Here is a 12490-nt window from a genome sequence, read left to right as displayed (position 1 = left end):
CCACCCTCTCTCCTCCTTGTTTTATAATGCCAGAGATTGCATTCAGGATCTTCTGCAGGCTAATTACACTTTCTACCCCTCTGTTACCAATCCAGGCCTCAACCTCTTCTTGACCCACTTGATGTTCTTGTCTGCAAACCCTCTGCTAAAACTCTCCTGCAAATTCTTCCACATAGCTAACTTACTGTATCTTCCAGGTGTCAATCAATACCTCCTCCAGGAAGGCTCCTCTGTTGCTTCTTGATTCTAAGGAGCCTCCACTATGTTCCCTTAGTACCTGGGCTTTCTTCCATCATGACCCAGAGCACAATGCAAAGTGAGTTTATTCAGTAAGTGGTCCATCTGCACAACAACAGGGCCACTGACTGTCATCTCCATCTTTTGCATTCCCTGTGCTCAGTATGTCCCAGTTTATAACAGCTATCAACACACACTTAACCAACCAATGGAAACAAGTGGTAAAGCCACAGCTGGGACCTCTGAACTCAAGTGCATTCCTTTGGGGTCATCTCATTCCTTCTAGTAATTAATGCAACAATAATGAATGACTTCTGAGGTTGGATTAGTTCTTAGAGGAAGTCACCAGTGTTGCCTTAGCATGATGTAAACAGAGTAAAACTTCAGTGGTGTGGACTCCATTAATTAAGGAGGTACGTTATTTGGCCAGGAGGTGGGCTGACCTGTACCTTTGGAGTGTTTGTTTATAAAAGAGATTGCTAAGCATATTATTGTATTAGCAGTGTAAACAGGATCATGGGGGGAAATGGCAGAAGATACTTAAGAGAACAAACTGCCTGGAGTCACTTCAGAAGCACCCATTATGAACAAACAATCACTATGCTAATTACAATTGCTCTGCTAATTACAATTACTGTGCTAATTACAATCTATCCTTATCTGTTCCCAGGTTCCCTATGGACTTTTCCTTCAGAGTGCTCAGACCAGCCTGAGTTACTGCCTGCTTTCAGGGTAATGAAATTGCACTTCTTTAAAAATTGTCTCTGCTTCAGATGTCTCAATGACTTGAATAGCATCCCCCTCCTAGGAAAAAGGACAGCGTCAGGGATTTTGAAGCCAGAAAATTTAAAACAAAATCAAAAGGGGGATGGGATGGGAAGACATGTAATGGACTTTGTTGCTTCTGTTGTCTTAGGACCTTTTTCAGGCTAGAGAGGCATCATGAAGTCAGTTGGAGAACCCTGAATATGCTATGTATATAATTTGTTTTCCCTGTGAAATGACCACGTTTGGTATATTTAGATATGCAAACTTTAAGAATGAAACTTAAAATTAAGCCAGCTATTTTTCCTTCTTCTCTCACTATAAATAGAGGGAAAGATTAGAGAGGCCTTGTTTAAAAGTAGATTGCAATTCCCTGATCTCCCCCACATATACAAACTCAAAATATAAGGCGTCTTATACTAGATTTTAATTTTACTACTTTTTTCTGTCCCCAGTTAAACTAATGGGTTGAGGGTTCTAAGATTTTGATTTTAGTGTTTAAGAAAAATAGTTTCACTCTGGTCAATGTTCCCTCCCAAATGGATTTTTCAGGAGTTTGTTTTCTGCCTTTGACCTGAAGCAGACTACAGCCCAGCTCCCCACTGGTAAGTAACTTTCTGCTGCCTCCAATCATGGCCAAAATCCCAGCATGGACATGTAGACAGTGTTCAGATCTGAGCACCCAACTAGAGACAGGAGCCTGTCTCACATAAGCCCCCCACCTGCTACCATCAGCATCGACCTCTGAGCATCCCCATGAGCAGAAAGATGAATGCAAAATGTACCTAGGCTCTATTGGCTTGCAACAGACTGTCTGTCCTGGCTGCTGAAAATAGAAATGCATTTTCTGCAATTGGGCACTCAGGAGAGGATTATGGGAAGGAGGTTCCTGTGGAATTTCATGGCTGTCTGGTGCCACTGGCCTTGTGTCTTGGTTCCTGCTTTCAGACAGTCAAAAAAAGGAACAACAGTCCTCCTACATTCTCAGGCATAATCTAGGCAGCTTTGGTTTCCACTGAGCATAAACTTTGATTTAGCACCTTGTTATTCAAAGGTAGTCCTCAGACCGAGGAGCTCATTTGAAAGGTAGAGGCTCAGGACCTACCCATGAACTACTGAACCAGAAGTGTATTTTAGCATGGTTCCTTGGTGACTAGTGTGCCCTTTAGAGTTTGAGAAATACTGTCATAATTCATGTGTACTGAGTTCTGATGATAGGGAGACACTAAAAAACCCCACCTTTTGATAGAGTTTTCACCCTATCAAATAGAATATAATGAAGATGAGCTATGATGTGCTTTCTTGATCATAGAGTATCACATGGTTTTAGATCATCTGCATGTACATGAGTACACACATGGTCTGGAGACTATAGAGTGGCTAAGAGGGCAGGCCTTGAGTGCTGGCTCCATTATTTACAGGCTGTGTAACTTTGGATGTCACATCTCACCTCTCTGAGCTTGTTTCCTCTTATAAAAAGTAGACTAGTAGGCCAGGTATGGTGGTGCACACCTATAATCCCAGTGGCTTGGAGGGCTGAGGCAGGAGGATCGGAGTTCAAAGCCAGCCTCAGCAAACTGAGAGACCTTGTCTCTAAATAAAATACAAAAAAGGACTAGAGATGTGGCTCAGTGATCGGGTGCCCCTGAGTCAAATTCACGGTACCCCTCCCCCCAAAATAAGTAACAAGTGGGAAGAGGGAGGAGAATAAAAGGGAAAGTACTGGAGAATTAAATTGATCAAATTATATTATGTGCATATACCAACATGGCATAATAAATCCCACCCACTATTATGTATAATTATAATCCACTAATAAAAATTTTAAAATATAATAGTGACATGGAGGTATAGCTCAGTGGTAGAACGCTTGCCTCATATTTGCAAGGCACTGGTGCAATTTCAAGCACTGAAAAAAAAAAAGTATGACAGTGTATCTGTTCTGTCCACACACATCATAGGAGAAAGATCTGCCTATGCCCCTCAAAGACAGGCTTTAAAATGAATAGAAACTATAGTTTTACAATGTAAACCATGTATAAGGGCATCAAGAAAAATGGACCAGAGGATTTGATGAGATAACAGGAAAGGGAAATCAGGAAAGTTAGGAGGTAAGCAAGACATCGTGCAACCTGGTGCACACTGGTTCATCTTCATTCAGTCTGGATGAACTTTCTTTCCTATTGGTCCTTGTTACCTCTGTGCCAATCATTAAATATTTTTAATATCACCCTGAGGTGAGAGAGTACCATTTTCCCAGAAGTTCTGGATCTGAGTCCGAGTTGGTATCAGATTACACACAGTAAACATGAGTGCCTAAGCCCCACACTGCTAATGACTTGTATCTCACTGAAGACTGTTCAGACAGAAACAAAGGGGTGGACACAGGTGACATAACACAGCAGAGAGATTGTTTTTCCTAAGACTGGCTGAGCACTCTAGGGGGGAAGGAAACCCTGAACTCACAGTGCTAGCTGAACTCTCTGCCTCCCACAGACCCACAGAGCCTGAGAGCCTGTGTCTGTTGTTTGGAGGAGGCTGAGAGGATGACTCTGGCTCCAGGCCAGAGATGAGTTTTTGAGGAATGCAATTCAAAGCATCTTCATCCACTGGGGAGGAATGCAGTTGAAGGCAGAGGAAATAATGTTTATTGATGGCCTAATGTAATTCTTGCTCATTAGTCTGTCAAATCATTACCATAGTCCTTTCAAGATATTTTGAAGTAAAACCCCAATTCGGGTTGGGAGATCTTGGGGTTCGTTGAAGTTAAAAGATTTTCCCAATGTCACATGGCTAGGAAGTGGCAGACGCAGAATTTGGGTCTTATTAGCTTTTCAGGGACAGCACCCAACACTGAGCCAGGAAAGGCTCGAGTTCCTGCAGAATTGCACATGGGGAGGTGACTTTTGCCTGAGACTCCTCCTTCGTCATGGAATTGCCAACCCCCTGTGGCACCTGGGACCTCTTTGTCTGCTGAGAACCTATGTGGAACAGGTCCTGATCCCACTGAATCACCACAACACCAGAAAGCAGGTGTTTTATTATAATCGCTCCTGATTTAGAGATGGAGAAACTGAGGCTTACTTAAATAATGTGTCTAGGGTCACAGAGTTGACAAAAGAAAGATGAGGCTTGGCCTCTAGAGTCTCAACTCTAAGACAATGGTCATTGTGTTCCCCAAATTGTTGTATCATGTGATTCATCTGGAAAAACTAATGTAAATGCATTTCCCCAGACCTCTTCTATGGGAGAAAATGGTGGGCCCAGGTTCTCATGATCAGGTGAGCAGAAAGGCTTCACCTAGCCCCTGGCAATGGGTGTTGAGTACGAAAAGTGCTCTGGATCAGAAACCTTCAGTCTTGGTTTGAGATCTGCACCAACCGTCTTCATCTACAGAAACAGAGGGGAGAAGGACCAAAGGTGATACAGCAGGAAAGAGCAGAATGGGATTGGAAATTCATAGACGTGGACAGGGGCTGGTGGAGGGGGACAGAGGGAAGTGATAGATAAAGGGTGCAAAGTTTTGGTTATGCAAGATAAGTAAGTTCTGAATGTCTGCTATACTGCCTAGTGCCTATAGTCATCAATGTTTTGTTGTAACCTTAGCATTTTCTAAGACAGGAGATATTATGCTAAATGTTCTTATCACAAAATAAAGTGGGTGGGAGGATACTGTGGGAGGTGATGGATGTATCTATAACCTTGATAATACTCATGGTTTCATTGGTAAAAACTTATCCTAAGCTCATTAAATCATACTACATTAAATGTGTGCAGCTTTTTATATGTCAGTGATACCTCAATAAAGTGGTTTTTAAAAAGAAACAAAAAAGAAAAATTTCTGATTCCAGGAACTATAGTACAACCAACATTGCTCTCGACTCATCTAGGAGGAAGTTATGAGTCAAGTTTCCTTCCATCTCTAAATTAGGAATCATTGCAATAAAAATACCTGGTGCCTGGCACTGTGTAATTAAATAAGATTGTTTTATATTTGTTCTCAGCAGATAAGGGGAACCAGGTGCCATGAGGGGCTGCAATTCCATCAGTATGGAAGGATTTTAGGCCATGGTTACCTCCAGGTAGATGATTCTGGAAGAACTGGCTCCTATTCCCAGCTGGGCCCCAGCACAGAATGTTAGATGTGGCCATGAAAAGCTAACAGTTCTAAATCCCTTATCTGCCATTTTCTACAATAACATTCAAGGAAGAGCATGAAGATGATTTTTCTGTTAGCTCAGATTCCCAGATCTTAGAAGGACAAGTGCTCTGCTATTCTGTAAGAGGCATGTGTTCTGATCAACACATTAACATTTTCATGTCAAGTCATTGAGGCTTTGCAAATTGTTCTGAAGGCACAAACTAATGCATTGATTTCTTTTTGTCAAGTCAAGTTGTTGATAGGTATTTCATAGTAAGTACTAGAAAAATCACATGAAAAAACACCTAAACTTTGTAGTATAGGATATGACATGACCTGACATAACACACACACACACACACACACACACACACACACAGAGGCATGATCAAAGAGCGAAAAGGGGAAACAGGGTAAGAAGAAAAAAGAAAGATCCAAAATAGCATATATAATTAACCATCTCTCAGGAAAGTACCAGAAAACCATAGGCCAGACAGCTTTGGAGGCACTTAATCAGATCTCAGTCTTGTGAGATGGGGAACAAGTGCCACTAATGAAGACCAGCTTTCCTTGAATTCTTAAGGAGAGTTCTGTCTCACCAAATGTGGGTTGGGGGTGCATAAACCTGAAATTCCACATCTTATCCAAAATTGTCCTCTTAGGCTACATAATATGCATATCTGATAAGCAAACCAGATTGGAAAATGTCTTTCTTGTAAACCTCTCAGAAGCTCCTCATGTCCTTTGGCAGTCAATCTTAAAGGCCCGTGGGCAATTGTCTATTGCCAGCAGGACTGTCTTATTTTTGATGAAGCTTTTGCGAAATGTACCATTGTAATTTGCAGAGTCCCCATTCTTAAGCAATCTCTCCTCACTGCTGTTTCTGAGGCTCTGGGCTCAATAATAGTTCTTGATGGATGTTTATCTAAATCCTGGCAATCTATAACCTAGGTTGATTTTTTTCATCTTTATAGGAATGAAGTGGGATGGATAAAGATAGAAAAGGGAGGGAGCAACAAACAAACAAACAAACAAACACCAAATACCACCAAGCTTTGAGGAGCTTATCTCACTGCAACAGTCCACTGATTCCCACACTGATCAAGAGTTAAGGTAAGGGGATTCTGATTGTGGGTCATTAAGACCTGTACTGTGCCCCAAAAGGGCTTAGACACAGAAAGCTGGACTTCACTTACTGGGTTTAGGGGCAATTCAGACAAGAGATCATTGACTCCTCACATTTCCACAGAGCTTGACATTTTACCAAAGGCTTTCACATCCGTACATGTCCATTTGAGCCTCATTTCTAGTCTTAGCACCATCTAGTTTCTTAAAACATTCCACATTGCCTCCCTGGGAATAAACTATATTTTGATTTTTTTTTTAAATGAACTCTCCATCCTTCTTTCTTCATCACCTCCGATCTCTTCTTCAACTCTTCATCTTTCATACCTTCTCTACTCCTCCTTCCTTTGCCATCTGCCTCCTTATTTCTTTAAGCCCTTCCAAAGCTCTATTCCTTGTTTTAAACTTTTCTCTGGGTTGCTCTTCCTTCCTGTTGCTCGGATTCATCCTTAGTGTCTCCTATCTTCGTTTCTCCATCCTTGCCTCTGCCTTGTCCCTCTGACTGCTTCTCTTGAGTCTTTCTTTGTGTCTATCTTCCTGTGTGTCTCTTGGTGTGCACCAGGCTTAGTGTTCATACACAGTGCATGACCCCTGGTCTTGTCAGGGGTCCTAAACCTCTCCACATGTGCATTCCCCAGAGACTGGCTGCTGTCAACATGCTGCAACCTGAAGCCATGAGTGGCTTTTGCCTAGGTGTGTTCCTCAGATAGAAAGTTGGCATGCTCCTATGGAACCTGGGTCCTATCTCTGTACTAAAAGCACAGCTAATATGAGATATGAAGACGTTGCAAACATTATGGAATTGGAAACAAGGGGAGCTCTCGTGTGGCAGTCAGGAACTCTAACTTTCAGTCCTAGAGAAACCCCAAATCACCGTGAGCATGGGGCAAATGATATGTTTCTGGGATTCAGTTTCTCCATCTATGCAACAAGGGGTTAGGATGGAACTCTACTCTTTAAGCATTTGTCTAGTTCATTATTTTCAATTTTGAAATTTTTTGAAAAGCTGAAGTCCAGATTGCTCTTTCAGGGCATTTCAAGAGAGGAAATGAAAATGCAGTCCTCTCTTGAGATCAGCAAAGGTTAGGTGTGGTCATCTGGAGAAGGGTGGGGGTGGGGTAGGGGACAAAGCTGAGCTGTTGCTGTCACATGGCAACTCTTTAGTTGGTAGTATTTGGAAATTCCAGGCCAGGTGGTTGTCAGGAAATGAGGCATATGGCAGGCCGGCTGGTAGCTGTGCCTGTTGGCCACTCTTGAGGGCTGGACTGGAGATTACTTAGGAGAGGAAGGAAAGGAAGGAGGCGGCTGTGAGAAATGACAACTGCCTTTGATGCTGACAAACTTGCAGGCCTTCTGCAAAGAAGCTTCAGCCTCCCTGTCTGGGGCTCTGGAAGGGTAACTTGAAAAAGATCAATTCGGACTCATCCAAAGTGGCTTGCCTCCCCACAGTGGGACGTTAGCATGTGGCTCCAAGAGATGACATAGTCTAGGGATGAAAATCATTGCAAAAGAAGTTTAGCTGAAGCCAAGGATGAGAAATCGTGAATGGAATGGATCATTCCAATAGAGTGGTAGTTTGAGGAGTTCCCCAAATCTCAAAGCTGTCATCAGAAAAGACGTGCCTGCTTGGTTCACTGTTTTCCCCTCCATGAGCAGATCACGGTAGACCCAGGCCCCATCCACTGAGGCAGTCCAAGGTTTGAGGGTTGGGAACAATGAGTAGCGTGCTTAAAGCAGAATGAAGACCCCAATGGGGCTAAAATTCCACCTGAGCCTGGACACCATCAGGTGCCATGCTGTTTAGTATTGACCAGCCTGTTGGCAGTGGGAAGAGAAGCATTTGGGACACTCAGGGAACCTTAGACCATGGATCAGTCCCACAATGACTTGCTTTGTGACCAAGGTCCTTTCCCATATATAAAATGAGAGTCGTGGATCGTATGAAGTTGTTTCAAGATTTAGTGTCTTAGTACGCATGTGAGGCTTCCCTCTGAAGCACACTAATCTTCACAAAATAGAACGGGAACTAGTACATTTGTACATTTATCACCCGGCAGCCACTCAGATATCTGCTGTAAGAAAGCAAATGACATCAACATACAATGTCCCTCACACAGTAGCCGGCATCTGATACGGTATCCTGTTTTAAAAAAAAATGAGGCATTGGATAATGCTTTCCATGCAAGGGACTGAGATTTGAAGCAAAGTTTATCTGGAGGCCAGTTTTCCTGACTCCCCTCCTGTTTAACCATATGTCTGGGCTTTTGAAGACTCCTTCCAGGGCAGGAAAATGCCCTCATAGCTCTCTCCCAAGAGATGCTATTCTTTACTATCACTGCAGACTCCAATTCACATGCCTTGTCCTCAGAGAAACCCCGTATTCTTCTTCCTAATTCCTTTCAAAAGACTTCACATGGTAACTCTTGAGAAACCCTGGGCATTCCTTAGAACACTGCTTCACAAATTAAATTTCACTATTATTTTTCAATTGTGCATGTCATTGTTCATACTTGCAAATTCCTTCTCAGAGGGAAGGGATAATTTATTTGTTCTTTCTTTTGGATTCCAAACAACATTATTCTATCCATCATGATGCTTCAGACAGAATTTCACAGCCTATTAAAATTATAGAAAACTGGCAGTGTAGAATCTCAGCATTATGTACAATTCATCCAAACTATCCTTAAGTTTCCTCCACACTTTTCTCAAAAAAGTTGTACTTGGCCTTGGCTTGAGCATATGAGTACTGGAAAGAAACTTTCTTGGGAATTGGAGGATCCAGCTATGCCAATCGACTGCTGTGTGGCTGCCAGTCACTTCTATCACCCTTGAATTCTCTCTCAGCCTTTCCCTTCTCTTGCAACTGCTCACTGAACCTCACAATGACCTCTTCAAATCCCTCTTCTCTCCAATATTATTTCTATCATCCTATTTGATTAAAGTCACCAATGTGCTCATGCAACTTCCAAAATAGACATCCAAATTGAACCCCATTTCCACTTCCTTCCACACAATCTGTTTCCAAATTGCCACCACAGAAGCTGAAAAATGCAACCCAGTCACCGTACTCCCTTCTTTAGTGAGTTAAAGAGTTCTCTGACAGTTGTTAGAATACAATTGACCTGCACGACATCCGTGCTCCACCTCTGCTTACTGCTCCAGCCCCAACCCCTACCATTCCCCCCTAACTTCCCAGCTCAACACCACTAGATTTCCGTCTTCTGAAACCATCAAATTTTTCCCTTCGTAGAACATTTGTCTCTGGTTGATTCTCCAATATTAATTCCCACTCACCTTCTTAGCTAATGAATGCTTCATGTAAACAGTAGACCCCAAAGCCTTCACACTGGCATCTAATCCAACGGAGGCATTCTCAACACTCTGCTGAAGCTAAATTAGATCCCATTGTTAATGGCTTCCCTGAAGCCCTGTATCTTTACTTTATTAAGCAAGTTAAATATATACACAAGATCCCTCTGCCAACTATGCCTAAGTGCCAGGGGGTTTGAGGCTATTTACATCTGATTTTCCATTGTATCCTCCATAAGCAGTATGGTACCTGGTACGTAGTAGGTGCTCAGAGAGCCTGTGATGGCCACAAGATGAAGGCTTTTAGGGAATTCACAGATTCATTCTCAATCTCTAAAATGAGAGATGAGGGGGTATACTGAATTCAAAGGTAAGAGCAAGGCTTTGGAGTCAGCCTTACATCTGAATGGATACCTTACATCACTTAATGGTGACAGTGGATAAGTCACTCCATCTCTCTGGCATTGACATTCAATTGTGAAGTACAGACCCTGGTTGCCTAGTAAAGAAGCTAAAATGCATTATCCTGGCTAGTCCTCTCACTTCCTAGAAGGGGGTCTTGGGAAAGTTACCTTAAATTTCTGATTCTCATTTGTGGACAGGGGATGATAATAGTCCCTATCTAATGGGGTCATTGTGAAAATTCCACAAGGTTGTAGATGGTTGAAAATGCTGGAAGGCCCTGAATTAATTTTAGTCATCATCATTAGCAATAGTACTAGTAGCTTAAAATAGAGAAATTCTTAATAGTTGAAAACCACATTAGCCTTCCTACTACAATGATCACCACTATTAATAAGATGATAAGGATGGAGACAATGAAGACTATAATTGGGATTTGTTACCGATTCTACCTTTTAAAAAATATAATCTCAAATAATAAGGAGGACCTGGCTTTATAATACTATCCTATTCCTTTGTCATGGAAAATTGCCTAAACATATAGGTTTTGGTTTTAGAAAATCCATTCTTAGACATGGAACAAGTCTTCTCATTCCACCATCTTGCAGCTCTTCATGGATAAGTCCCATGAATGGCCCTAGTTTCTTCAGTTGTCCAAGGAGGCCTTTTATCCTTACCCTCCCTGTCCAATCGTCACACAGCCTGTCAACAAGTCATCACCTGTTTATTCTCATTTGATGAGTGTTCCTTCTCCTCTTTTAATATCCCATGCACCACTGTGTCCTTAATGGGGAAAGAGGTCTTTGACATTTTCCTGGGCAAAAAAAGCAATTTCTAAACAGCTTTACTGAGATTTGAGGTGTGTGCAAGCAGGTGTAAACAGACAAATAGGGAGGAAGGGAAGAGAGGGGAGAGGAGAGAGAGAGAGAGAGGTGTTTGAAGAGTGTTCAGAAAAATATTAATGCTGGGTATTTCTAGGTGATAGAATTTCTTATTTCCTATTTCATTAAATATCTTTATTTTTGAACTGCCTGAATAGCATCCATAGGATACTTTTAATAGACTGAAAGATTAATTAAAATTTTTAAAAAATCCATTAACTATACTTACAAGATTAACTATACTTATAAGATTCAACTTAAAATATGTGGATAGAGTTAGAAAAGTGACAAAGAAGTGCTAGGTCAGTGGAAAAGGAATCTCCCAGAATGAATTTTGATGCCTCCCAGCACTCCTTGGGTGGGTATCGGTGACCTTGGGGAGATGTTGGCCAGTACAAGCCTCTGATCCATCATGCCCATGCTTCCTCCCCCTGCCCAGCATCTGGGTCAGTGACCAGCCATGTGCAAGTGTCTACCCATACCTAAAGGTCATCTGGAAGACTTGGCCTTGGTTCACATGCTGGGTCCGGTTGTTGTAACCATGTAGCATCTCTCCAAAGAGGGTGTCGTTGAATTTGGAGTCGGGCTTGAGGCACTTGGGGCCCTCACAGACATCCGAGAGCATCAGGCAGGACTTTCCATCAGGAGCCAGCTTGTACTCCTCCACACAACTGCACGATAGAACAAGGGTCGAGAGTTAGCTCCGCATCCTGGATGTCCCCATTGGAGGTGACCTAAAACAAAGGCCTCTTTTGCTGGAAAAACAGGTCAGAGTTTAGGAATGGAGACAGCTCTTCTGGCTGAAATCTATCTAGGGCACAGGTGTCTGGAGAGAAGCATATTAATCCTGCAAATTGGTAAATTCAAGGAAAGTCATTTGTGACATTTTGGAGGCGCCAAGGGGGATACCAGCGTGCACATCCACGCACAAAGCAAATTTAAAAACGGTTTTCCATGAACACACAGACTTAAGAGAGCATGACAGACCAATTCACTGGGAATTATCAACTAGTTTCTCAAACAAGAATCTATTCCCAGTGTATCTGTCGACAAAGGTTGAATACTGTAGTGAAAACAAGATTTTTATTGCCCTTGTAGTACAGAGGTGACCCGTCCAGGACCAGGGACAGCACACACCGCAGTGGCCAAGGCTTCTGTTCAATTATCAACCCTAGCAGCCTCTGTAGGTCTCTTGTCACCTTCCTGACAGCCCAGAAGGGCCCTTGACATGTCTTTGAGGTTGAGATGGGTTTCTCTATGGACCAATCAGGCATCTGAATGAGATACTGAAATAAGATTTGCAATTTGGGGATGTTTGCAGTGGGTAAAGGATTTCTTAGAAAAGCACAGGGCAGTGGGGTGGGGATGGAATCAAGGAAGGGAAGCAGAGGTCTCAGCACCTGACAGATCAAACCAGAAACCGTAATTCTTTGAGTGTCTACATTTTCATGGTCCTGTGCTAGGCACTGGGAATAGAACACACACACAAATTAATAACACAGACAAAAGAATAGGTTCCATGCTTGAAAAATCCTATACAAATGTCATCGTTGCTCCTTGTAACCTAAGTGAATCCAAGAAGTCACTAGACTTCCTTGGTCCCCAGCTTCCTCATCTGTAAAGTGGGATA

At 42.5% G+C, this 12490-nt stretch overlaps 1 protein-coding gene across 6 annotated transcripts in view; it reads right to left on the bottom strand.

Moving 5' to 3' along the window:
- The window catches only part of Astn2 (astrotactin 2), an 851054-nt gene that overhangs the window by 292588 nt on the left and 545976 nt on the right, over positions 1–12490 (bottom strand). For all 6 annotated transcript variants that reach the window (XM_047524417.1, XM_047524419.1, XM_047524418.1 and 3 more), the window contains one exon: positions 11343–11531. In XM_047524417.1, coding sequence (XP_047380373.1) covers positions 11343–11531 — 189 coding nt within the window. The remainder of the gene's footprint in view (positions 1–11342; positions 11532–12490) is intronic.

The sequence above is a fragment of the Sciurus carolinensis genome, chromosome 14 (assembly GCF_902686445.1).
Source record: "Sciurus carolinensis chromosome 14, mSciCar1.2, whole genome shotgun sequence".
Taxonomy (NCBI): domain Eukaryota; kingdom Metazoa; phylum Chordata; class Mammalia; order Rodentia; family Sciuridae; genus Sciurus; species Sciurus carolinensis.
The sequence above is the reverse complement of the archived record's forward strand: the minus strand, read 5'-3'. Positions and strand labels throughout refer to the sequence as shown.